Source organism: Nelusetta ayraudi, unplaced genomic scaffold, assembly GCF_046127955.1.
Source record: "Nelusetta ayraudi isolate G7.1 ecotype Tasmania unplaced genomic scaffold, CSIRO-AGI_Nayr_v1 ptg000021l, whole genome shotgun sequence".
In the NCBI taxonomy this organism is placed as follows: domain Eukaryota; kingdom Metazoa; phylum Chordata; class Actinopteri; order Tetraodontiformes; family Monacanthidae; genus Nelusetta; species Nelusetta ayraudi.
This window is the reverse complement of record NW_027466071.1, coordinates 3965501-3993032: the sequence shown is the minus strand read 5'-3', so window position 1 is coordinate 3993032 and position 27532 is coordinate 3965501. Positions and strand designations below refer to the sequence as shown.

General features: G+C 46.3%; 1 protein-coding gene across 1 annotated transcript in view; it reads left to right on the top strand.

Moving 5' to 3' along the window:
• sptbn5 (spectrin, beta, non-erythrocytic 5) overlaps positions 1-19821 on the top strand; it is a 41638-nt gene extending 21817 nt beyond the window's left edge. Inside the window, exons 42-80 of the mRNA XM_076027432.1 lie at positions 70-249; positions 515-718; positions 1300-1449; positions 1539-1643; positions 2251-2439; positions 2529-2684; positions 3080-3271; positions 3344-3439; positions 3729-3850; positions 4340-4454; positions 4549-4662; positions 4891-5012; positions 5545-5707; positions 5794-5982; positions 6575-6652; positions 6726-6898; positions 7042-7132; positions 7267-7413; positions 7499-7636; positions 8439-8606; positions 8695-8783; positions 9032-9218; positions 9360-9428; positions 9898-10041; positions 10204-10400; positions 10970-11174; positions 11578-11757; positions 11856-12008; positions 12182-12399; positions 12670-12859; positions 13023-13199; positions 13463-13570; positions 13645-15252; positions 15331-15399; positions 15633-15716; positions 15843-15934; positions 16185-16301; positions 18723-18901; positions 19094-19821. Coding sequence (XP_075883547.1) covers positions 70-249; positions 515-718; positions 1300-1449; positions 1539-1643; positions 2251-2439; positions 2529-2684; positions 3080-3271; positions 3344-3439; positions 3729-3850; positions 4340-4454; positions 4549-4662; positions 4891-5012; positions 5545-5707; positions 5794-5982; positions 6575-6652; positions 6726-6898; positions 7042-7132; positions 7267-7413; positions 7499-7636; positions 8439-8606; positions 8695-8783; positions 9032-9218; positions 9360-9428; positions 9898-10041; positions 10204-10400; positions 10970-11174; positions 11578-11757; positions 11856-12008; positions 12182-12399; positions 12670-12859; positions 13023-13199; positions 13463-13570; positions 13645-15252; positions 15331-15399; positions 15633-15716; positions 15843-15934; positions 16185-16301; positions 18723-18901; positions 19094-19260 — 7125 coding nt within the window. The 3' untranslated portion in view covers positions 19261-19821. The remainder of the gene's footprint in view (positions 1-69; positions 250-514; positions 719-1299; positions 1450-1538; positions 1644-2250; positions 2440-2528; positions 2685-3079; positions 3272-3343; positions 3440-3728; positions 3851-4339; positions 4455-4548; positions 4663-4890; positions 5013-5544; positions 5708-5793; positions 5983-6574; positions 6653-6725; positions 6899-7041; positions 7133-7266; positions 7414-7498; positions 7637-8438; positions 8607-8694; positions 8784-9031; positions 9219-9359; positions 9429-9897; positions 10042-10203; positions 10401-10969; positions 11175-11577; positions 11758-11855; positions 12009-12181; positions 12400-12669; positions 12860-13022; positions 13200-13462; positions 13571-13644; positions 15253-15330; positions 15400-15632; positions 15717-15842; positions 15935-16184; positions 16302-18722; positions 18902-19093) is intronic.
• Positions 19822-27532: the final 7711 nt, after the last annotated feature.

Genomic DNA, 27532 nt, shown 5'->3' with positions numbered 1-27532 from the left:
CATCGGCATGCCAACCCTCAAACTGCTTCAAAAGGTTCGCTTCGTGTTCTCGATGTTTGCGTGCAACAGTTGCAGGAGCAGCTGGACGCCGCCGACGCCGCCGTCAACCTTTGCCCGCCTCGCTTGGAGCTCGGCCTGGTGGAGGTGCAGCAGCGGGTGGTGGAGCGGTGGGAGCAGCTGCGGGACTACACGGAGCGGAGAGGGGAGGAGCTCAAACTGGCCTATCAGAGATACCTCTTCATTAACACAGTAAAGACTCCTCCTTTTTCCTTTCTTGCTCCATGGATCTTTTATTTTATTTATTTATTGCTTTCATTAATTAGTATAATTTTCCGTCTTTTGCACTATATTGTTGCCGTATAGTGCGACAATAGAAGCATACAATACAGTAGAAGAGTTCTATTCTAAAAGAGCCAACCCAGGATGAAACATCTGTCTGGATTGCCTCTTGCTTCCTTGATTGTGCACAGGTGTTTATTTATTCAGATATTAATTTATTCATTTACTTGTTGAGGTGCAACACTACTTCCTGTGGTGCAGCCAAGCCATCAGTGAGATGAGCGCCGAGGAGAGCATCAGCGACGTGGCGACCGCCGCCCTCCAGCTGGCCCAGCACCAGCAGCTGTGGACGGAGATGGAGGCCCGACAGGAGACCTACCAGCAGGCGCTGGACATGGGGGAGGAGCTGCAGTCTCAGAGCAGGAGCAACAAGAGAGAGGTGTGCGAGTGGCCGCAGCGGCGAGCCGTGCGTTTCAGTCTTCATCTTCTCCTTTAGCTGTCGTGGCTTCGTCGTGGCGGCAACCGCATCTCCAGGTTGAGTTCAGTCTTTGAGCTTCTCAGGTTCTTATCCAATCACAGGACGCCTACGTGTGAAGTTCAGTGTAGAGCAGCTAGCTGGTCTTAGCATCGCAGACTCGAGATCTGATTGGCTGTCGCAGCTGCCGGTGGTGCCTTCACTGACAGCCAACAGGAGCCGGCAATGTTGGTTCTGAAGGCCTCGGGCAGGTTTCATAGAACCTGACAACTCAAGCTAGCTGAAATATGATTGGATAAAAACTCTATTTTAATATACAGCAATGGAAACAGCGCAACCTAGTGGATATTTTCATAAGAACAGACTATGGAGAAAAACTTTATTATTATATTTACGTGGAAATGTACTTTTTCAGAGAAGACCTCGCTGGCCCCGACAGGGCCCCCTACTGTGCGGGCGGTGTGGAATGCAGAGGTGGTTGCACACAGTGGGGTGTCGTCTACCAGCAGGGGTTAATTTGGTGTTTTCTCATGCGCTCCGTTTAGGTGATGGAGAAGCTGGACAGCCTGCAGGCGGAGCGTGAAAGGATGGAGGAGCAGTGGAAAAGGAAGCAGAGCTGGTTGGAAGCAGTCCACCTGGAGCAGGTCTTCTACAGGGACGTCAACGCCATGGACAAGACGTCCAACTCACAGGAGGTACGCAGCCGTTGTCTTGTCTTGTCCGTCGGCGGAGACGAGACTCGTCGGGTTGAGTCCGTGATCGCAACTCGTACCTGTGGCTCCAGATCCTGCTGCAGAACGGCACCCTGGGGGAGACGGTGGACGAGGCGGAGGGCCTGATCAAACGGCACAGAGCCTTTGAGAAGCTGCTGAGCTCACAGGAGGAGAAGGTCCGTTCTGCCCGCGTCATTTCATTCTGTCCCTGCGCAATTCAAGTGAGAGGAATGAGTTTAGGGCGACTCGGTGGTTAGCGCTGCTGCCCCTGACAGCAAGAGGGTTGTGGGTTCGATTGCGGGCCTGGGAGTTTTCTGTGTGGCTGACGATGGTGACCGACCTTGCCCATAACGGCTGTGTAGGTGCTGGGGATTAAATGGTGGACTTTGAAGGAGAAACCACAGGATGTGAAACTGACATCTCGACCGAATGCGTGAGCATTATGGAAATATGTTTCATAGGTTTCACCCACTAAATGGAAGAAATCACATCTGCTCGTAAAGAGTTTACACTCAGCTGGTTGTTGGGATTGCTTCTTGCTCTTGTTAATTATTATTTTACCCGCTTGTGTTTGTTCAAAAAAATATCAGATTCTTTTGGTTCAGTTAGAGGCAACAGCAAAATTATGATCACCACCAATGATGATCAAAGACCGTTTATGTCTTCCAAGCTTCGAGGCCTTTCACCACCTGTGTCTCTGCACGTCGTGCGTCCGCGTTCTCGGCCAATAAACCTCGACTTTACGCCTTGGTAAAAACTCACCGTGCACTCCGCCGGGTCCAGCTGGCGTCTCTGAAGGAGCTGAGCAAGCGGCTGAAGAAGCAGCTCGGCAGGGAGGAGGCTGGACGCGTCCAGGCCAGGCTGAACTCGCTCCTGCAGCGACGCGACAGGATCAAGGAGCTGGCCGTGAAGCGGCAGGAGGAGCTGGAGCTGCACAAGATGTTTTGTATCTTCAAGCAGGACGTCGGCGAGGTACGCGAGCACCATCGGCAGGGGGGGGATTCTTTTCTTCAACATTGGGTAGAGTTGTAAAGGTGTTGACGTGCTTGGACCGATGCCAGGCCGAGGAGTGGGTGTCCGAGAGGATGCAGAAGATGGCTGAGGACCAGAGGGCCGACCTCACCAACCTGCAGGCCAAGATGAAGCTCCTCCAGAGGCACCAGGTGTTTGAGGCCGAGATCATGGCTCATAGCAAGATCATCGCCTCTGTGCTGCAGGTGAGACCAGACTCTAATGTTATCATAGAATGTTTGTGGGACCATTTTTTGTGTTTCATGTGTTAGTATGATCTATCTGTCTGTCTGTCTGTCTGTCTGTGTAATTGTTTGTCTGTGTATATCTCTATATATCTATATCTCTGTCTCTACACCTACATGTCTATCTATATCTTTATATCTACCTCTCTATCTATACCTGTCTATCTCAATATCTCTATATCTCTATATCTACATCTACATCTCTATCTATATCTTCATATATCTATTGTAACTACATCTCTATTTATATCTTTATCTCTCTATCTTATCTCCATCTCTATCTATATCTTTATATATCTATTTCTATCTCCGTCTATCCATCATAAATGCATGTGTTGCTTGTTCTTGGCCCTCAGACTGGAGAGGAGCTCGTCTCCCTCAGGCACTCACGGTCCAAGGAGGTGAGGAGAAGCGCAGCCAGTCTGGAACATCAGTGGGAGGAACTGAAGAGGGCCATGTTCATCCGAGGCAAAGCGCTGGAAGACAACAGAGACTTCCTGGAGTTCCTGCAGAAAGTGGAGGAAGTGGAGGCTTGGATCAGACTGAAGGTGAGGAAGGAGGGAAGGATGGAGGGATGATGATGATGATGATGATGATGGCAAGTGTTTTCTGTCTTGCAGGAGGTGATGATTAACGTTGGAGACGTTGGGAAGGATTATGAACACGGCGTTCAGCTGATGAAGAAACTCAGTGAGTTCCGCGGAGCTGCAGAGGGGGTGAGTGAGGATGTTGGTTTGTCGCTCTCTGCCCTGTGAGGTCCAGTGTGGAATATTTGGAGATTCTGAAGAGGAAACAGAATATTTTTACCAACATAAAATCATAAACCGGGCCAAATATTGCAAACTGGACCTTTAAAGAACCGAAAAAAATATATAATTTGTCTGTCAGTATTTTGAAGCAGTTTTCTGTTTTTCTGCTTTGGTAGCGCAGAGAACAATAAATGAAACGCAATATGATGCTGCAGAATTCTTAAAGAAATCTTCTGGTGGTGAACTCGATTCGCAGGAAGTGTCGGTGGATGACGCTCACATCAACACCATTAACAGGATGGCAGGGAAGCTGGAGAAGAGACAGAGTGCCGACGAGCTGCTCACCGTGAGGCAGAGACGGCAGCAGCTCAACGACAGGTCGGCTTCACCGTCACTTCCCTCCTCACCCCTGTTTGTTGTTCCGCCTGTTGTTACACCACTGGAGTGTCAAACTCTGGCCAGTGGGCCAAAGTAGGCCCTCAGTGTCTTTATATTTGGCCCCCGAGGCCAATACAAAATCACTACTAGACCTGCTGGCCCATTGCTATTATACAACGCATGTAGGCTGCAAATAAAAAAGGGCTGTACAATTTTTATTTACATTTTATTTATTTTGATTATTTATTTATTTTTAATTTGAAATTCAATTTTGCATGTGTGCAATATGAAGTTATTTATTGTATAGTCTTAAGCTTTACTTGTTCCCCATTGAGGTTGAAGCAAAACTTGTTTGTCTCCATATGAAAAGGTTCACTGTTCTATCTGCAGGAAGATTTTTCCAACAAATATCAATGTTGGACCCAGACTTTGTCCAAGTTTTTAGATTTTGGCCCCACTGTGTATTTGACTTTGACTCTCTTGCCGTAGGTGGAGCAAATTTCACGGCGATCTGAGCAACTACAAGAGGAAGCTGGAGGTGGCGCTGGTGGTGCACGCCCTCATCAGGGAGCTGGAGGAGGTGCGGGACCGAGCCAACGAGAAGGTGAGAGACTCTGGGCTGATTTTGATGCTGCACCTTCAGATTGTCTTTTCTTTTCTTTGATGGGACTACAAGAGTCGGGTGTTGGTGCTTTCAGATGCTCCTGCTGCAGAATCCCCACTGTGGCTCTGATGTGGACAGTGTGGAAAACCTGATCCGGCGCCATGAGGAAATAGAACGGGAGGCCGGGGTCATCCAGGAGAGGTCACAGGTCAGAGTCACATTGTGTAGGGAACAATAAGAAGTAATGATTTAGCTTAAAGGACCAGTGTGTACATTTTGGCTTCATTTTTGATTTTTAATACTGCCCTTAAATACATAAATAACAGCGTATACTCATAGTACAATAAAATTCATTTGGCTTCCTTAAAAATTGTACAAACAAAATGAGCCCAAACACAGCCAGTCGTGATGCCCTCTCCTCATCTCCTCTCCTCAGACGCTGGAGGCGGAGGTTTCAGATCGCATGAGGGAGCGAACAGTGATGAGCGATAAGCTGAAGGACAAACAAAAAGAGATCCAGAAAACTCTGAGGAATCTGGAACAGGAGGTCAAACTCAGGTGAGTTTGTTGCTCATTGGTTGTTTGTATGTAATTAAAGGTCCAGTGTGTAATATTTGGCCTGTTTTATGATTTTTACTTTGGTAAAAACTTGATCTCCGTAGATCTGTAAGGGTCCCAGTGCTCCCAGTTAGCTGCCACCTTGTGCCATCATATTTCAAAGGAAGCCTGGTGTGGACAATCCAGCTGCCTGACAGCATAGCGTTTGATATTTAGACTGAACCCTGGCGTCTTCATAGAAATCAACGAAGAAGAAGGTGGATATAGCACCAAGGTTTGAGTGCGCAGGCCACTGTAGTTCACTGGCAAGCTCAGCAGAGGGAGTGAGAGTGAAAGACAGTGCAATCTAAAATGTCACCACTTGGTGCCGCCTTTTCTTCTTCATAATCTCCAAATATTCCACACTGAACCTTAAAGGTGTCGATGTTACGGAAGCCAGCTGATTCGTCACCGTTGCTGAATGAAAAAAAAGGATCTTGCTTGAGTCACAGTAGGAACCAATCAGAAATGGAGATGTGAAACGTTTGTTCAGGAAGGAGAGGCTGCAAGAGGCCCACCAGTTCCAGCTGTTCAAAGCCAACCAGCACCTCCTGCTGGACTGGAGTGTCAAGCAGAGCAGCAAGATGGCAGAGAAAGGCCTCCCAAAGACCAAGGCCGAGGTGGAGCGGCTGATTGTGGAGCATCAGGACCGGAAGGTGAGTCCACAGCCGTGCACGGGTTCACACCTCCGGGTCTGTGCACAACAAATAGGCACACAAACTTGGACTTTTTTGTTGTGCAGACGGAGATGGACACCCACATGGAGCGCATCGACTCCGTCTGTGAGTTTGGCAGAGGTTTGATCCGCTCTGGTCACAGTTCCAAGGCTGAGGTCCGGGAGGCCCTGAGCCAGATGGAAAAAGCTAAATCGGGTCTGGAAGAAGCTTGGTTGAACCGGAGCACCACCCTGAACCAGGCCCACACACTGCAGGTAACGCTTCAAGTGCAGGGGATAGGAGAAAATGCAACATTTCACAGTGGGTTTGGAAAGAGATGAACAGAAGAAGATGGTGGAAAAAACATCTAAACTTTTGATTTATCAGTGTGTTTTAAACCCTTCCAACTCTTGAGATAAAAAGTCAGTCAAAAAAAAAAATATATTGAAATCAATATTTCAATCCCAAATTGATTTAGCCATGATGAGATTAATACAAGTGACCTTTGACCTCTACAATGACCAGAGGTGCACAAAGTGGAGGCCATTGGCTTCTAGGCATTTCTGTGTGTGGCGAACTACTGACAACACTTGTTGATGCTACATTCAGTAGGGGAGCGCCCTCTGTTGGGAGAACATGGTACAACGGTACACAGTTTCATTGTACATCAAACTTCCAAAGACGTGTTTTGATGTATAGAAGTACTTTATTAAATATTGATGCCAGTTTGCCTTTTTCCTGATGTGTGTATACATTATTTTGGCGGACTTTGTATAAGACACTGAATAAAACATTGTAGAACGAGTACATTTATGTCAGTTATGGATTCATGGAGCTCACTGCACTGACTGCTTCTTCCTCTCTTAGGTCTTCTTGGCCTCTGTAGAACAGTTTGAGAACTGGCTCAGCAACAAGGAGGCCTTCCTGGCCAACCAGGACTTGGGGGTGAGTCTCACCTGGCTGCTACAAGACAAATCTCAATGGGAACATTGACCTGGACCTTCCTCTACTGGCGCAGGGCTCCGTGACGGAGGTGGAGACTCTGCTGAGGAAGCAGGAGCAGTTTGAGGAGGTGCTGGAGGCCCAGGCGGAGCAGCTGGACGAGGTGGAGAAACTGGCCGAGAAGCTGATCCAACAGAAGCACTTTGACTCCGACAATATCAGAGCCAGGAGCAGAGCACTGGCTGTCAGGTATTGACTGGGATCCAATAATTAGGGGTCAATTTTTTTCCTCCACCCCGACCACTAACGTTGATCTTCTTCACAGTAAAACAGATATTTCTTGTAGAGACAAAGTTTTGACGAGTGCTCTCTGTCTGTCTGTCTGTGTGAAGGCGGAGCAAGTTGCTCCAGCAGAGTAGATCTCGTCATGAAGCTCTGGATGAGTCACTGCGGCTCCAGCAGTTCTTATCCAGCTGCAGTCAGGTACGTGGCCCTGAGGAAATGTGCCAGAAATATGACTGCAGAGAAACCACTTGACTACAACGCCAAGTGGTGGGAAAGCAAGAGCCAGCTACCACTAGCAGGTTTGTCTGGACACTTTCACCCATTTCATGCAGGTGTCTGTGTGGCTGAATGAGCGCAACGCCATCGCCCTCGATGAGAACTGGACGGAACCAACCAACCTGCAGGCCAAAGTCCTCAAACACCAAAGCTTTGAAGCGGAGATCCTGGCCAACCGCTACCGTGTGGAAACGCTCTCAAAGGTGACGTGGCCCTAAACTGTAGACTCTCTTTCTTTGTCCGCCTCACCTTTGAGGAAGGCGCTGATGTGGTCGTGTGTGAGTGCAGGATGGAGAGAAGCTGCTGAGTGAGCGAGGTTCAGCGGAGGCCAAGGTTGGGCCGAGGCTCAGAGAGCTGAACGACAGCTGGGATGCCTTGATTCACAACTGCAAGGAGAAGAAGGCCAGACTGCAGGAGGCCCATCAGGTACCACTGATGATCTCATGGATCTCATGGATCTCCACTCGTGTACTCTATTAGAAGCCCAGTGTGAATACTTGGCTTGATTTATGATTGTTATATTGGTAAAAACTTAATGTACTGCCCATAAATAGATTCATTAAAGTGGAAAATCACAGTACAATTAGGGGTTGGGAATCACTGGGTACCTGCCGATTCAATTCGATTCCGATTCAATTAATCACAATTAATGTACATATCAGATATATCTGGCCGAGTTCCAGCCTTATTAAAAAAAATGATTTTTTTAAATTTGTGAATCAATTCATCATTGGCAATGCCATTAATTTAAGAATCAATGTTTTCCCCAACCCTTAAGTACAACAATATATATATGGTGGATATAACACATTATATCCCCCACTTACAATCATTTATAACTGTTGTCATAAGTTGTCATAATGATTCTGAACATTTAGTTTTATGGTAGAGTTTTTCTTTTTTTTAATACTTTTTAGTTCTCTTTATAGTTCATGATATTTATATTTATATTTCTAATACTATTTTATGATATGCATGTGTGACGTATGTTTGTGATATTGTGCCATTTCATGTTTTTATTTGTGGGTCTGAGCTGCAACCCAATTGCCCTTTTTGGGACATGAGATAATTGAACTGCACTGAGCTGAACTGATTTAGGACGTGTTTTATAAAACGCACTCATGATGCATGATACACTAGACCTTCATAGAAAGTGCCACCAAAAACACCTTCTTCCAACCATGCTGCTGCGCTGGTGGCTCATCCCACCGTGTGTGTTGTGCCGCAGGCTCTCCAGTTCCAGCGCTCCCTGGATGAGATGGAGCAGTGCGTGGCCTCGGTGGAGAGGGAGCTGGGCAGTGACGACTGCGGCTCTGACCTGCCCTCAGTCAACAGGCTGCTGAAAGCTCTGCAGGGCCTGGAGGAGGAGGTGGACGGACACAAGGACAGAGTGCAGGTGCACCAGCGTCAAGGACTCTTTGATTTGATCCAAACTCGCTCGTGTCTGAACAATGTTCTGCTCTTTTGTCAAATATTCGCAACAGCGTCTGGTGGAAACGGCCAAGAGCTTCCAGTCAGAGCGCAACTTTTTGGCCGAGGAGATCCAGGTCAAAGTGTCACACACCATTCACAGGTTTGCTATTTTGCGTTGTCCTCTGTTTGTTTGTTTGAAATAGTTTTTAAACGTGGTCCAGGAATTAATCCTGATACATTTGGTTTGGTCTACGAGCAAAAAACCATGACACCTTGTCCACCTTCTTCTTCTTCTCAGGCTGACGTTCAGCCTAAATACCAAACACTATGCTGTCAGGCAGCTGGATTGTCCACACCAGGCTTCCTTAGAAACATGCTGATAACACACACACTGTCTGTGTCACTCAGGTACAACAGCTTGTCCAAGCCGCTGCAGAGTCGCAGGGAGCTCCTGGAGGCTTGGCAGCTCCTCTTCCAGTTCTACAGGGACCAGGAGGAGGAGGTGAGCTGGCTCCAGGACAGACTGCCCTCCGTCACTGCCAGGGAGTACGGAGACTCACTGAGCAGCAGCCAGCAGCTGCTGCACAGACACCAGGTGCTCACACACACACACACACACACACACACACACACACACACACACACACATACATAGATCATAACATTTTCTTTTCTTTTAAACATTTCTTTCTCTCTTTTTTTGTCTTGCTCCTGTTAAAATATGTTCTGGTCCCAGACTTTGACGCAGGAGATTTCGAGTCGTGCTCTACTGATCCAGGCCGTCCAGGATGCAGGTTATAGCTTGGTGAGCCATCCATCCATCCATCCATTCATCCATCCATCCATCCATCCATCCATCCATCCATCCATCCGTCCATCCATCCTTCCATCCATCCATCCATCCATCCATCCATCCATCCATCCATCCGTCCGTCCGTCCATCCATCCATCCATCTTCAACCGCTTCAACCGGATGTTTTATTTTTTATTTTTTAAACATTATTTCATTCATTTAGTTAAAACCAAACTATTAGACACTAACACATGAAAGGGAGCAGAAAGAAGAATAATCTATTGTCTATAATATATATAATCTCTAATAGTCCCATCCTACTTGTGGTACTTCTTCAAACTGAACAGAACTCTCTGATGCGGTTATTTATTTTTCATGGCAGTCAGAGACAAACATATTTCTTTTTCAGCACGCCGGCTTTTACTGCTTTATGTATTTTAAGTGTAAATATTGATTTTTGTTTCTTTGGTGACCCTCCAAGGTCCGCGCTCGACACTTTGCGTCTCATGACATCAAGGAGCGCGTGGAGGAGCTGAAGAGCCTCCACGAGGAGCTGACCACGGAGGCGGAGAGGAAGGGCAGACTCCTGCAGGGGGCGCTCAGCATCTACACCTTCCTCACTGAGGCACGTTTGCCCTTGTAATGTTTTCCGCGTCTTTAGGCATCATTTACAGAAGAGTTGGTGCTCGCAAAAAACACGTACGCAAATGTTGCGTGGTGCAGGATCTGGTCTTGGTGTGTGTGTGTGTGTGTGTGTGTGTGTGTCTGATCACTCTGATGCGTTCAGGTGTCCGAGCTGGGGCTGTGGTTGGACGAGCAGCAGGCTGGCCTGGAGTCTCGCGACTGTGGCAGGAGTGAGGAAGCGACGGAGGCTCTGCTCAAGAAGCTGGACGGCCTGCTGATGGAGCTGGAGCAGCAGAGGAAGACTGTGGAGAGGCTGCAGGAGACCGGAGCCTCACTGCAACATCTGGGCCACCCCAGCAGGTACGCAGACCCACAACACGCTCGCCGCTGCTGCCTTCAGCCAAGAGCAGGTGGTGTGCCAACTGTTTGACTGGGCGGAGCCACAGGGGGATGTAATATTTAACAGAGGGGGGCAGCGGAGCAGCAGCAGATGGATGGAAGGTTCTGGTGAGCCACCACATAGGAGGAAACAATCTATCATGGGATATGGAGAAAATGAAGCAAAACCAAATCAGTGTCTTTGAAGCCCCACCAGGGTGTTTAGCTCTTAGAACCACCCAGAACCATCCAGAACCACCAGGGTGTTTAGCTCTTAGAACCATCCAGAACCACCCAGAACCATTCAGAACCATCCAGAACCACCAGGGTGTTTAGCTCTTCATTGAAATGACTCTGAAAACACTGCAAACATGGAGGAGATACAGCTGTTTTATGACTGGCTGACTGTTAATATCAGTTCTTTAAGTTCGGTGGGCCGGATTAAAAAGCTTGACGGGCTTCTTATGGGCCCCGGGCTGTAGTTTTGCCACGCCTGGCCCAGAGCTTGCAGGAGAAATTACACTGGTCTTTCTTCTCACTTTGTGTCTCAGCCACCTGGTTGCTGAGCGCCTGCCCGATGCTGTCAGACGCTTCGATGCTCTGCTGCAGTTGTCCTCGGCTCGTCGCAGCGCTCTGGAACAGCAGCTCCGCCTCTATGTGTTTGAGAGGGAGGCAAAAGAACTACAAACATGGTTGACTTCCAAGATGGTCTTGGTGGAGTCCGAAGACTTTGGACAAGACCTGGAGGATGTGGAGGTATTTGTTTCAGCATCGTGTCCAATGTCGGAGTTTCCGCAGCTAACACACACACACACACACACACATTTTCACTGGTGCATGGTTGTATTGGGGTGAGTGTTTGTTTTGGTATTTAATATTTATTTTTACAGCACCGTGTCCCATGTTGAGTGTATAAAGAATTTAATATTGTTGAAATCGTGAACGTTAGTCAATAATTTTTGCATCACTTGGTCATAAAATAATATCAGCAACAAAAAAATCTAAGGAGCCGCTTGGGAGCCAAAAGAGCCAGCGACTCTTTTTCGTGAGCCGAGCCAAAAGAACCGGTTGCCCATTGCCACAAAACAACAAACAAACAAACAAACAAATGAGACAGACAAACCACTGCCTTGATCACCGGCCCTTTCCCCGTCTGCAGGTTCTGCAGAAGAAGCTGGAGGTTCTGGTGTTGGAGGTGTCTGGGCTGGGTCGGAGCCGGCTGACCTCCGTGCAGCAGCTGAGCCGAGGGCTGCAGCACGATGAGCAGGCGCGTCGGATGGACGACGGCCTGAGCAGACTGTGGAAGGAGCTGCAGAGCAGCATCAGGACCAGAGAGCAGGTAGGAGACACGGCAGAGACCGGGCTGACCAGGAGAGCTGGAGATGGAGGTAACTGACAGTCTGCTCCCTGCAAACACACACACACACACACACACAGAGTCTGCAGGCCGCCAAGGAGGTTCATCAGTTCCATCACGACGTGGATGAGCTGAAGGGCTGGATGGCGGAGAAGGAGGCTGTGCTGGATACAGAGGAGGACCAGGACCTTCACTCCATCCAGACCTTGATGAAACAACACGAAGCGCTAGAGGTAACAAACAGTCATTCAGGATTTCCTGTCCTTTAGGATTTAAAAAAAAATGCAATTTCGGACGTCTGTTCCGTTACATTTAACTAGAGATTCCAGTATCGGGTGTCGGTACCAATTAGTGTTGTATTAGTGTTGTATTTCACCTTGCCTTTGTTCTTCATTCCCTCCACCAGAGGGAGCTGGTTCTGATCAGCGAGGACGTGTCGAGGAGGCGGGACGAAGGCCGAGCCCTGAGCAGGCGGCAGCCACAGGTCAGGAGCTCCGTCCAGCTCAGGCTGGACGAGCTGGAATCCTTCTGGGCCAGCGTTCAGGACAAGGCCTCGCTGCGGCGCCACAGACTGGGCCAGGCTGGAGACCTGCACAAGTATCTGTCCCACTGGACTGAACTCATGTAGGTCGTCTTTCAAATCTAAGGAGCTTTTTAGATACGTATTAATTAAATGGAATACATTACTGGAAAGGGATGAAAATAGTTGAGGATTAAAAACTAAAATGACGGTTTGGGCAGACGACACCAATACTTCAATCAACACAGGCCGCTAAAAACATCATCAAACAGAGCGACGTCGTGTCTCGACCTTTACAATAAGAATCTCAGTGATGCAAAGTTGATTCTGAGGTGAGCTGACGTTTCATGCAACGTGGTGATCGTGCCTCCCAGGGCCTGGCTGAGGGAGATGCTGTCTCTGGTTCGGTGGGAAGCGTTCAGTGTGGAGGGAGCTGACTTGGAGCAGCTGATGAAGAAGCACAGTGAATACCACCTGCAGATCGACAGGCAGCTCAGCAAATCCAAGGGCGTGAAAGAGGAGGGGAGGCGTCTGATCTGGGAAGGAAACGCCATGTCCTCAGAGGTCAGAACTGAAGCGGATCTCTGACCTCTCCAGTCATGGCTTTTATCATCAGATTCTATCATCCTCGTGCACGCAATGATTTTACTTACGTCTTTTTTCCTATGGCCCCATAGTTTTTAAAAAGTTGCTCCAGTATCTTCCTTTTTCTTCCTCACCTGCTCAGGTGGAGGAGCGCAGCCTTGAGCTGGAGGAGCTGGAGATCCAGGTGCAGAAGGTCTGGGAGGAGACCAGGATCCTGTATGAGGAGGAGCTCGAGATCTTGCTGCTGCAGAGAGAGCTGGAGCAGGCAGAGAGCTGGCTCAGCTCCTACGAAAGCAGCTTGTTGGCTGAGGGATACGGGGTAGGTGTCAATCATCCTCCTCGCTTTTCATCAAGACGACAGTGATTTACGTCTCGAGGGGCTAAAAAAACTGAGGCGTGAGTTGTCTGGACCACAGGTTGTCATCGTCAATCATCAGCAGCGTCATCATCAGCGTCGACATCATCGTGATTTTTTTTTTTAAAGCCACTGTGTAAACAATGTATCGCTGTGCCATGCAGTCTATCTGTGATGGCTACAAGGCATTTTTTTATGAGAATGTGTTGTTTTTTTTCCTCCTCCAGGACTCTGTGTCAGATGTGATGGAGCTTCTGAAACGGCAGGAGGATTTGGAGGCCATGATTCAGGCGCAGGGCGAACGCTTTGTCGCCCTCCAGAAGAAGAAAACACAGGTCGGTTAATCACATAAACATGGAGATTGAAAGTGAGTTTTTGCACTGATTGTCTTCATTTTTCTTTTCTCCAGAGAGAGAAGCGGCTAGGACGCATTGAAGACCAGAACTTTGAGGACAGAAGAACTCCATCCAGAGTCTCTTCACTGAAGAGGAAACCGTCGGACCTGAAACTGCTTCCCTCCAGAGACCTCGTCCCTCGAGTCAGCAGCGGCAGGAGAGACTGGACAACCAAATCGCCTGCCGTGAGCCAGAAACACACGGCAACGCTCTCCCCCAGCTTCAGTAGCAGCAGGAAATCTGAGACTGACGACGATAGGAGTTGTTCCACTAGTCCCCCATCAAGTCCCACTATGAAGTCCAATGCTAGAAGAATCGTCCAGGCAGATTTGAGTCAAAGCGCTCCTTTCAAGTCCAGATCACCCCTGACATCCCCTCCAGCCTCCCCCCAGCCTCTCTCATCCACATCCAAAGAAATTCTCAAAGAAGACCTTGGTTCCTGGTCCAGCCCCACTGTGAAATCTTGGACCAGAACATCATTCCAGTCCAATGAGACTTCAGACTTTCCTCTTGAATTATCTACCAAGTCCACTTTTGAAGAAACTGGTCAGAGATCTCCACCATCCTCTTCAGAACCTTCCTCACTCTCCACAACTAATTTTCCATCCAAAGAGATTCTTGAGGTAGACCTCCATTCCTGGTCCAGCTCCACTGTGAAGCCTTGGTCCAGAAGAACATTCCGGTCCGATGAGACGTCAAGCTCTCTGGTTGAGTTCTCTATTAAATCTGTTTCTGAAGAAAATCTCCAGACGTCACTTCCATCCTCCCCCAAACCTCCCTTACCCCCCAAACCAACTCTTCCATCCAAAGAGATTCCTAATGAAGACCGAGATCCCAGCTTCAGCCCCGCTGTGAAGCCCTGGACCAGGAGAATGTTTCTGTCAGATGAGACTCCAAGCGCTCCTCTTGAGTTACCCATCAAATCCACTTCTAAAGAAACTCATCAGACGTCACCACCTTCCTTTCCTGAACCTTTCTCATCCCCCAAAACAACTTCTCCATCCAAAGAGATCCCTCAGGAAGACCTCCTTACCAGTTCCAGGCCCATCGTCAAGCCCCGTTCCAGGAGAAGTTTCCAGTCAGATGAGACTTTAACCTCTCCTCTTGAATTACCTGTCATGTCCACCTTTGAAGAACCTCATCAGACATCTCCACCACACTCGGCCAAAACTCCCTCGTCCCCCAAATCTTTGCTTTTATTTGAAGTGGCTGATGAGGTAGACGGACGTCCCAACTCCAAACCTCCTCTCGCTCCGAAACCAAATTTACTCTCCTCAGAGGTGACACCCAGTTACCAACCAAAGAAGACATCTGCACCCCGTCTTTCTCCTCCGGCTGCCAGAAGGTTTCCTGCTCCCACTGAACCACCGCCTCCACCCCCAGAGAAACATTCTCCTCCTGAATCATCACCACTGGCCATGAGAAAAGACCTCCTTGATCTGGATGGATCTGATTCAAACTCTCCACCCACTGCTCAATTAATCTCCATCACAGAAGACGACTCTGCATCAGTGCACCCAGCCCCAGCAATGCACATGCCCCGCCCATCTTTTCCACAGCTGGGCTTCTTAGATGTTCTTCAGAAGGAAGAGGGAAGTGGACTCTGCATCTCTGAACAAGAGGTAGAAACTAAACTTAAAAAACAATCAGATCATCTTTTTATGACAAAAACCCCTGAAAATCTCTCTTCCACCTGGTAGCTCATGGGGAAAAGGCAAATCACAATGGAGGGGATCTTGGAGATCAAACTGAAGCAGGTGGAGAACAAGGTGAGGATGGCGTCGTGCAGTAGATCTCGGCTCAGCAACGGTTGAAAGGAGCCTCAGTGTTCAGCTCTCAGGTGCTAAATGTGCGGGCGTTTCTGCTCCTGCGTCATTAGTACCAGCAAACCTTTGCTGGTTGCAGCCGCTGTCCAGTCTTTGTACATCTGCCACTCATTGTGTGTGTCTGTGTGTTGTGTGAGTTTTTTTACATCTCCTCTCTTGGTGATGGGCTGCTGCAGAGTCTGGAGCACTGGGAGGAGGTCTATGCTGTTCTGGAAGGAGAGACCTTGAGTTTGTTTCAGGACCAAGGAGCTGCTGCACAGGTAGATTTCATACACCTCTGGATTCCTTTGCAGTGTGAAAGAGTGGTCGACTACGCCAATGAACTGGCGACGCTGTGGAAGTCGTGCGGATGTTTGTGTCACACGTTGTGTATGGTGTTTGGACAGAGGAGCTCCAGGTGGCCTCCTATCAGTCTGGCTGGAGCCCTTTGCAGCGAGAACCTTCGCTACAGAAGGAAGGAGAACACCTTCAGACTCACGTGAGCATCACACCACACACACACACACACACACACACACACACACACACACACACACACACACACACACACACACACACACACACACACACATAAAATTCTAATTTTATATACTTTAGCCAATGTATTCAGTCACTTGGTACCTGACGATTCTATTCGATTCCCATTCAGAGGGCTACAACTATGAAGTCACCTCTCCTCTGTGTGTGTGTGTGTGTGTGTGTGTGTGCGTGGGACTTTGTTCCTTCAGAGTGGTGGATGGCAGCCAGTACATGCTGGCAGCATCCAGCAAAGAGCTGCAGTCGCTGTGGATCAAGAAGCTTCAGAACCGTCCCCAATCTGCCACCAGCGACTCCGACGACTCGGGGTAAACACACACACACATGAATGTTGTGTGTGAATATTTGTCGTAGTGTTGTTGTACTGGAGATTGGTCTCGGTCTCCAGACCACTTTTTAAGGGCCTCGGACTGTGAGGCATTTTTACGGGGTCTGGGTCTGGGTCTGGGTCTGGGTCTGGGACTGGGACTGGGACTGGACAACTTGGGGATTTTTCATCCAGACCAGTGGAGACTCAGCCAGTTCGAAAAAGACAAGATAGAAGATCTTGGTCTGGTCTGGATATCGATGCTCTGTAGTCTTGAGAAGGTCCGGGTTGGTTGGCGCCGTCTCGACTACAACACTACAGTAGATTGTTGTGTAGCGACTGGTGTGTTATGCTGAGATGACTGCCATCAAAGACGGACCACGGTCATGTAGTAGCAGTTTTAGAATTCATACAGTGCGTCTATCTCAGGTTGAAGTGTAATGTGTATTTAATGCCATTAAGTACGAATAAATCCTATCAATAAAACAAAGTAGATGACCAAAAACATAGATACATTAGTGGTAATTACCCAGTATTGATTGTTGTTGCGGAGGACATTTTCACACTACCTGTGTTTCTGCACACACACACACACACACACACACACACACACACACACACACACACACACACACACACACACAAAACATATTTGTTTGATCAAATCCGAGACGGTCTGTTTGAAGATCCAAGCAAACATTTATTTTCCTCTCTCTGATGAATTTGGCAGCCGGGGAGGTTTGACAGTGACTCTGATCTCTGCGTGATGCTGTTTTTAGCAGATTTCCACAGCCTGATCCCAGAGCAGCGTCTCCACTTGCCGCTAGTGTTGATCACATGTTGTGTATCTCACCGAGCAGCTCCGCGCGCGCTGCCAAGCTAAAGTGCATTTTTGTTTTTCCACGATGCGCGTGCTTCAAATCGCAACATTTTAATTTGGAGATCTCAAATATTAAAAAATATTTAGGAACCTTCCAAACGGCTCGCTCTTTATTGACGCCTCTGTGAAAAACAGAGCATCGGCTACTTGATACATTTGTAGGAAAAAAAAAAAAAAACATTATTTTTTTGTTTTGGAAGAATGCAATCAGTCGATGCAGATACGAGATCGAGAATCCTGCTCGCATTCTTCCACAGGACCAAACACATTGTAGATTGAAACACCTGCTTCTTGTCTTTTGTCTGCACCTTTTTGTCCAAGTTTCAAGATTCAAGATTGTTTATTTGTCATTATGAGCACATAACAAAAACACGTTTGAGGTACTTTAATACACTCAAAATAAAATACTAAGAACAAAACACTCTGGACAATTATTAAAAAGCACTCTAAAGAGTAAAAAAAGAACACTCAGTGTGTGAGTGCAACAACCAAAAATGTCTCAATGTGCAAATGTTTTAAGTCTGATTGTCAGTGTGTCAAAAGTGTTTTTCCTTTGAATGGCCAAAAGCAATTTGACCTCCCTGGATGTCTAATGATTGCTGCTCTGTGGGGACGTCTGGCTGCCTCGCAGAGAAAGAAGGAAACTCCCTGCCAGCGGGAGTTCATTTAATGAGACATTTTGGCAAAGTGACTCGTGGTGCTGCAGCAGAGGCATGGCGGTCAAAGTGCAAGAAGTGGCTCCAGTGGTGCTGTAGTCCATCACGATGTTTGCTTCATCGTGCTGAGGGTGAAACACGGGGAAGCTGTAACAGGATTAATGCAGGACAAAGTACAGCAGACAAAGATTACTGTTTGTCCATCTATCTATCTATCTATCTATCTATCTATCTATCTATCTATCTATCTATCCATCTATCCATCCATCTATCTATCCATCTATCCATCCATCCATCTATCCATCCATCCATCCATCTATCATCTATCCATCCATCCATCTATCATCCATCCATCCATCTATCATCTATCCATCTATCCATCTATCATCCATCTGTCCATCCATCCATCTATCTATCCATCTATCCATCTATCCATCCATCCATCCATCTATCATCCATCCATCCATCCATCCATCCATCTATCATCTATCCATCCATCCATCTGTCCATCCATCCATCCATCCATCCATCCATCCATCCATCCATCTATCATCTATCATCTATCCATCCATCCATCCATCCATCCATCCATCTATCTTCTATCCATCCATCCATCTGAAATGTTTAGGATCCATGATTGATATTTATGAGCAGCACCAAATCTACGCAGTTGATGTTGGTTATTGTTGCTGCTTCTTCTCATGAGCTCAACCAGTCACTCTGTTCCAGCCTTGCTCCTCAAAGCTTTGCAATGTTCAGTCCAGCGTAGATGACAGATGTATGGAAATCTGCTGTTTGACCAGAGTCATTGAAACATCTGCCTGTTTGGAAATGAAACAGCAGTTGTTCTCAGAGACAACGGTAGTGATGTTGTGCTGTTGTGAAGGAGAACCTCGTCCGTCAGTGTGAGCCTGGAGAAGTTGTCCGAGGCCTCAGATGGTTCCAGGAAGACGGAGCGCCTCCAGAGACGGTGGTCCGGTGAGAGGAAGCCGCCGCCCAAGCCCCCCCACACCTACTACAACAAGCACCGCTACCCTGATGAAGAGGAGGAGCCCAGGAGCTCAGGTGAGAGCAGCCTCGGGCAGTGTTGGGGTGATGTTGACTGTCCTGGCTTGCATCCAGGAGATACTGTCAGCTTGCTCTCGGCCTCCTGCATTAGACTCAGAGTTGGTGTTGAGGAACAATCAGGAGGAGGATTGACGGGGACTTTGCACACTGCTTATGTTTTTAACCACCTCATTTTATGTTGCATTGCAGCCACCCAACCCCCAGACATCCAGCCTGCTCCTGCTGCTGCTCCTCCTCCTTCTCCACCTTACAACACCAGCAGCTCCAGCACTGAGAACCTCCAGGCAGCAGACGACAGCGTGGGCAAAGACAAGTCCAAGAAGAGCGTCTTCAGGAAGCTCTTTACAAAGAAGTAGATTCCTCCAGGTGTGTGTTGAAGACGAGGTGAATCTGAAACAGGTGGTGGGCAAACACTTGGACTGGTGGAGCCACAGTGGCCTTGTAAAATATGACAGAGGGGCCTATTGATATGTATGAAGGATGTGTAGAAAACATTGCTTTAATGTCAATGGAAAATGAAGCAAAGTTGCAACCAAGTCAGTGTCTTTGAAGCCCCACCAGGGTGTTTAGCTCTTAGAACCATCCAGAACCATCTAGAACCTCCTAGACCCATCCAGAACCACCTCTAGACCACCAGGGTGTTGAGCTCTTTATTGAAATGACTGTGAAAACACTGCAAACATGGAGGAAACGCAGCTGTTTGATGACTGACTGACTGTTAATATCAGTTTTTCAAGTTTAGGCGGGCCGGATTAAAAAGCTTTAACAGGGCCGCATATGGCCCCCGGGCCGTAGTTTTCCCACGCCTGCTCTAAAACACACCGTGGATGCCTCATGCTTTTTTTTTTTTACCTCATTTTTTTGTTCGTTTTCTAAAGTACCAGGCAGGAAAAAGGCCCAAACACACAAACAGAACTCACATTAGCTTAAGTGGGCAAAAAAAAAAAAAAAAAAAAATGTTTCTGGAAAAAAACTTCAGTTCACATAAATTTTAGATTTAATCTTGATAAAACTTAAAAGAAAAAAAAAAACGAACAAGAAAAACTCACCAGGCGAGTCTTCTTTGCCAAGTATTCTTTTCTTTTTACAGCTATCAATTATTTTAATGCACTTTTACAATTACAACAATCTTCCGTGTGCGCAGGTCATCACTGGAGGCACAGCAACGCACACCAGACTGATTGATTAGTTGATTAATGACCCTTTCTTGTTGCTATGAAAGTGTGAGCGCCCCCTATTGACAGCTGCCAATCATTGTAGTTTAAAACTCTGTAAACGTACTAACTTTGAAGTGCGTCTGAAGATGATGCAATGTGATTGAAACTAAAAAAACAAACAAATTGGTTGAAATGTTTGGAAAAAGCTCATCAGAAGGATGAGAAGTGATGAGCAGAAACTCACCAGAAGAATCAGAATCATTGTCATTGTCTCCAAACTTTTAATATATGTTTGTAATAAATAAAAAATAAACAAATAAATAGATTTACAAGAACGTTCTATCCGGCAAAACTTCCTCTCGTTTTTTTCCATGTTGTGGATTTAATGCCTTCATTAGTTGCCACTTAGTGGTGTTTGATCTACGTGATGGTTGAACTCCAGTGAATCACACTCATCAGTCGCCGCAGCACACACAAGAAACATGAGCAGAGCGGCGCGTTTGCTCGAGTTTAAGATGAATTTTTATGACTCACTCACTCACTCGCTGTTGTTGTTGTTGTTGTTGTTGTTGTTGTTGTTGTTGGAGATGAGCGCCATTTATTTATTAATGAGCCGCTGAAATCCAAACAACTTGAGACTCATCTTCTCCCTCATTCAGGCAGATCAATGAGTCAATCATTGGAAAAGTGACGACTCACGCAGAAGACTCGGAGAGAGTTCAGACGCTCGCTGGCTCAATGAGTTTGTCAAGTGTTTGTGCGAGGGCCTGGGTCTGAGTGGTAACCATGTGACGCCTCGTCAAACTAGACATTATTAATGTTAACCTTTATTGACTAATAATCTTGTTCATTTTCTCCATTGTGGTGAAATTTGTGCGTTTCAACCACGGGGACGTGTGCGACGGGGGAACACCGTTGAATTGTAAACGCACTGATTTGACTGACTTGCACTGAGCGTGATTTCACTGGGCTCCTGGTGGGTGCGCCGTAATCCTGTGCAGCACCAGACACCCCCCTCCAACCCCCTAACCCCCCCCGCCCCCCCCGCCCCCCCTCCCCCTCCATCCACTGACTGACTTCATGCAGAGTGAATCTGAAGAGAACACTGAGCACTCACACTCACTGTGCAGTGCAGTGCAGGATCTCCACCCTGCTTCCTTCTGCTGTTGACTAACAAGGACTCAAAGGGCTCCATGACACAGCAGACTCCCCTCAACAGTTCAGCAAAGACTGTCAATGTGTCATCGATCCATAAATCCCGCTTTGTTGCAACTCTTCTTGGAAAGGCTGCCATCAACATGGGATCAATATGGGATCAGTACGGCCAGTTTTTGCTTGTGTGTGTCGGCAGCAGTGGCCATGGTGCAGTTCTGGAGCCAGCAGCTTCACCTGTTGACACCAAGGCGTGGAAGATTGGACCGTCTTGTCCATTCTTCAACTGTGCGGAATTACAACGAGATTAGAGGATGATAAATTGCTAATCAAACGCATTCACACGCGCTTGTCGTGTAGAATCTCACTCTGTTTTTTCGCCCTCGATAAAAAAACAGAGGGGGAAAAAAAAAAAAAAAAAAAACTCCCCTCGTCCTCGCAGTTCTCCTCTCGGCCTCACGGTGTCGCTGTCGTCGCAGCAATGAGCCCAGTGTGTGGACTCCAGCCGGCAGATTGTCTGGTTCACAAAGTTGATTCTGAGCGCTTGACATTGATTGAACCATTAACCCCACGGCACCAGACCCTGTGTGTGTGTGTGTGTGTGTGTGTGTGTGTGTGTGTGTGTGTGTGTGTGTGTGTGTGTGTGTGTGTGTGTGCAGCAGGAGCATCTCTTCTCCGTCTGCGGCTTCACACCCTCTGCGTCTTTATCCGTCCGTCTCACGTCCAAACATTTCGCGCGCGCACTCCTCTCTCACGCTCCCCGTTCACAATTCAACATTAAAACGCATTAAGATTAAAAAGACGCACAGAAAAACACAATCCTGTAGGTGCGCATTAGTGATGTGCTGCTGATTTTTGTTTTTCTTAACATGATTTTTTTTTATTTATTTATTTATTTTTGATTCTGTTTGAAAGGAAAATAGTTGATTCTGAGCTTTTGTGATGTGAACTGCATTAAAACAACAGAGTTTTGAAATCTGCACCAGTGACACATGGAGAGTGTATCGAACACAACGAGCACTTGTTAACTCCAGGAGCAACAACAACAACAGCAATGATAACAATAATAATAATAATAATAATAATAATAATAATAATAATAATAATAATAAGTTTAAACAGCGTTTTTTTAATGCAAAATGCGAGGACTCACTGGTTATGATTGGATGGCAGTTTTCAGCGGTGCGTGTGTGAGTGACTATGAGCTTCACTCTGCTCTTATTATTTTCTATATTTCTTATTTTCTATAGCGAGACACATTTTTGTCCCTGCGGGCCTCCGTCTGATTCCGGCCTCGACATTCAGCTCACGGTGACAGAAAGTAGAAAGCTGCGGGAAACAATGTGTTGCAGCAGAGCCACCCGGTTCTCTCCTCTCCTCTCCTCTCCTCTCTTGCCACTGTAATGAACATTTTAATTAGTAGCTACGCTTCTGTGGAGCCACGGCGCTTTTTCTTTCCTCTCTCTCTATTTTGGACGGGGGAATTAATTTTGTATCTTCGGTGTTCGATGGACATGTGAGACACGACCGGACTGACATTTTCTGGCTGATATCCTTCCCATCACTTTTTCATCGCACCGAGTTGCTGTCAAGAATAAAACAAATAGGTTTATTGTGTCTTTATTCTTCCTTCTTAAGAGCCTTTGATTTTATTTTATTTTTAAAATAACATACGTATTACAAGACGACACACTAAATAAGAGAAAATTGTATAGATATTGTTAAAAAATAATAATTAAATTTGGCTGGAATTGGACTGTTTTAAATATGATAATAATAATAATGATAATAATAATATAAAAGATTAACGTCGAGATTGTTATTACATCCTGAATGTTGTTTCTGGTTTAATTGAATTTCAAAATTCTAAAATTCTAATGGCTCAACAGCTACAATTTAAAAAAAAAACTGGTCAGTTTTATTCATGCAAAACATTTGCTAAGTATAAAATAACGCATTATCTTTGAAACACATATTTTTGCACTTGCACTAATGTGAAAATTACAAAGCAATAAAAAAATATATTAAAGAAACCAAACAAACCGAAAGTCTTTTTGGTAGGTTTTTGCATCACATAATATAGTACAACATTTGTTATAAAACTATTCCAATTGGTTTTGTTTTTTTTCAATATAAGCGGCATTATAAAAAAGATAATTTCCTTTTATGAATCTGTCAAATATTGGAGCTGCCTCGTGAAGCCTTTCATTCAGCTGAAACACATTTTATTGATCGAGCAAATTAAACGGGTTTCTTCTGATTTTCTTCTGTCAGTTTGTGAGGAAACACAGGAGACGTTTTTTTTTTCTTCCTTTTTTTCTTTCTTTTATTTGTTCGATCACGATGCGTTCAGGTCCCGGCGTCCATCTCAAAAGTTTGACAACAGAAAATGAATCGAGGGTGTCAACGAGGTTTTTTTTTTTGTTTGCTTTTGCTGTGCGCTGCTGTAGTTCCTCTTTCCGCCGCTGGGAGGCGCCCTACGTCCTTCTCCTTCGAGCGCTCTGACAGCCAGCAGACCTGCAACTTCTCCGCTGTACATTTGGTCACAATCTGGCTTCCAACTGGAGTCTAAAGTTTCATTTTGAATGTCAGAGTAGCGATTCTGCGAGGATCAGCTCTCCTCCTCTTCCTCCTCTTTTCTCTTCTTTCACTCCACATTCTTCATTTATTCCTTCCTTGTTGTTTGGAGGTATTTTAACTGATGTGTTTTAACCTTTTCTATTTTGTAAAGTGTCTAACCTGGAAAAGCGCTCTGTAAATAAAATGTACTATTATTATTATTATTATTTTTATTATTATTATTATTATTATTATTATTATTATTATTATTATTATTATTATTATTATTAGAGATTTTAAAAAAAAAATCTAGTATAGGCCGCAAAGGCGGCTGGAAAGATTCCTCGGATTCTCCCCGAGTCCTGCGCAAGTTTCCCCTCAGTGGGGCGTTCAAAGCCCTCTTGATATTTCCAATGAAACATGGAAATCTCTCTAAGTATGAAAGCAATAACCATTTAATAATGACATCCCAGTTCCATCCTTAGAGCCTCATGAAATATTGAAGGAACCGATTGGAGCAACCTGCTGCAGAATGCGCCACATTTCCCCCAAAGTCATCCGTTCGCGCTCCAACATCCGACTACAATAACCCGATTTAAAGAAATGTTAGAATTTCCCTAAAATCTCTGTGAGAACTCTCGGCAACTAATGCAGTCTTTAAGTCAGCGAGCAGTCACCTGATCAGAGATCAGTGTACTTGTCATCAATACTCTAAACATGTTCTTTAAGATTATTATTATAATTTTTTTAGTTGAAGGGTAATGAAAGCAATTCCAAGTTTCCACCCAAAATCACCAGAATATTTCTGTCCCTTTGCAATTTTCTACAATTGCAATTATTTCTTTTTGGAGTTTTCCGTGTAGGCCATAATTGTATTTCTTTCACGTTGAAAGTGAATAGCTTCAAGTTAAATTGCCGCCACACAATAGAGAGCAGAGTGTGTTTTGCAGTGCTGATAAATGCAGCTTTGAACGGTGCCCGTGCTGCATTTCTGCTTCGATGTTTGCAAGAAATGTGGAAATGTGAAAGCCGCAAATCTGCGGCTTCGCTTTTCCCTTCAACTCCTTCACGATCTCTGACATCTCAACGAGCCGAACACGCCGAATAATGTAGCCTTCATGATAACGATGCTTTTCAAGGTGGACCGAGTCTGACTTGTTTGGACACTTTGATCACTAAATCCAAGATAAAATGGACCTTTAAAGATTCGTTCATCCAAGAAAGAAATCATAGGAAATGTAGCTTTTAAAATTCTGTGGGTGTTTTTCTTCTTCTTCTTCTTCTTCTTCTTCTTCTTCTTCTTCTTCTTCTTCTTTTAAATTTCAAGGAAAATGAAAGAGGTCCGATTCGATTCGATGCGCTTCAATTGGTCCTGATCCGCCTGCTGGGTCGGAACCAGCAGCTGCGTTTGTTTCAAGCGGTTTCAGCTCGAAGGTTGTTTTTTTTTTTTTCCTCTCTTCTCCTCCTTCTCCTCCTTCTCCCCTTCCTCCTCCTCACCCGCCTCCCCTGCCTCCCCCTCCTCCTCTTCCTCGTGTGGATGATGCCTACACACACGCACACACACACACTGCCGTAACAGCGCGCCGCTGAAAGCTTTTGCAAACTAACGACAACAAACAGACAGTATGTTTAATTCACGGCGTATCGGACAAACAAACACTGAGTTGTTCAACTGCTGCTGCTGTTGCTGCGTCCCCATAACCAAATCAAGAGCGTGAAGAATCATTTTGTCCATGCAGATGTGTCCGAACCCCCTTTAGTGTTATTGATCTGGTCAATATCAATAAGCAATAGCCAATCGTCAGATAACCGTCGACGTACATCATTGCTGCATTTCCTCCCATAGACCCTCATTCATGTATTAAGTCACAATTTTGGGTGGGGGTGTGGTGTGGTGAGGTGGTGGGGGGGTGGGGGTGGGGGGGCTGGTGGTGGTGGTGGTGGTGGGGGGGTAGAAAGCACTTGAACCGCACACTGACGCCGCATTGGTCATGTTGCGTTCACTGACTTCAGACACACAGTTGCTGGTTTTAGGTTGTGAAAAAAATATATTTTCCATTGATATATATATATATATATATATATATATATATATATATATATATATATATATATATATATATATACACATATATATATAGTAAATATGAGTGCACACTGTTTTGTCATTTTGAAAGGTGACACGCTGCTCAAGTTTGTTTGCTTTATTTGCGTGTTGACGATGCCTTTTGGTGGCTACACCACCGCGGTATATAGTAACAGTTTGATCAGTCAACGTGTTGCTAATGACCGCCAGTCACTGCTGCTGCTGCTGCCTCTAGTGATCTCACACTGTTGTCGTGGGAGACGGAGAGGCCACAAGGGGGTGGGTGGGGGGGGGGGGGGGGGGAGAGAGAGAGGAAGAGAGAGAGGGAGAGAGAGAGACCTCTGCTGCTGATTACCTGGTGAACTTTCAGTGATCAGCAGTTGATTTAGAAGATAACACGTTTGCCCCTCTCAAAAGGAAACACGTCCACATATTACACACACACACACACACACACACACACACACACACACACACACACACACACACCATCCACAGACCAGTCAACTCTGAGCGTTGCGAAAATCGCTTTATATTTGCTCAAAATTGCAGTTTCTCAATTTTCTGTCTTCTGATGAATGTATATTTTTTTAACGGAATGTGTTTTAGTCTGCGGTATATACACACAGTCTGTTTAAAAACACACACATGAATCCAGATGAAGGGAAAGTGTCAACAGTATAAAGCAAAGCAGCTGTTGGTTCAGTGACACAGTGGCCTCGCATTGAACTTTTCATTTTACAGCTATTTAAAAAAACAAGCAGCTGATGCAGTGTTATTGCAGTGTTATTGCAATGTTATTGCAGTGTTATTGCAGTGTTATTACAGTGTTATTGCAGCGTTATTGCAGTATTCTCACACTGGCTGCGGGATGAAACAGAGCCCGAGGTTGAAACAAAGCCTGTCGGAAACATCCCGAACCCCCTTTTAAATGTTGTGACGTTTTAAATAGCCTGAATTCAGGGCGACAACATCTGAAAAAAAAAAAAAAAAATCTGTTCCTCCCCCCCCCCCCCCTTCCCCAACTCGAACATGACGTGAGTGAAGTGAGACCTTGTTTACGCGCAGTTTTACGCGCACATTTTACGCACTGACAACACACACACACACACACACACACACACACACACACACACACACACACCGCCGGACGGACGGCCGAGCGGCTCTGGTGCAGCACAGCAGCAGCAGCAGTCACGCACTGGACTGACTTGAGGTCGGCGGATCCCTCCGCGTGGATCCCCCTCCCTCCCCCTCCTCCTCCTCCTCCTCTTTATTCTTCCCCCTCCGTGTCTGCATGCAAACACTTTCTCCAGACGCCAAAAGGGGGAAAAATATTTGAGTACAAATATGAGGAGCGGCGGGGATTTGGGTTGTGCGCATGCACAGTGTGTGTGTGTGTGTGTGTGTGTGTGTGTGTGTGTTTCCGGCTTTAGTTTGGGTGGTGGGGGAGGGGTGGGGTACGGCTATAGGTGAGGGGAGGGGTGTGTTGTGTTGTAGTGGGGATGGGAATTCCGGCTCTTTTCACAGAACCGGTTCTTTTGGCTCGGCTCACTAAAAAGAGTCGATGGTTCTTTTGGCTCCCAAGCGGCTCCTTCAGATTTCTTTTTGTTGTTGTTGCCCAAAGCATTTTATTACCCAAATGATATGATGCTAAGCTTAATGACTCATGTT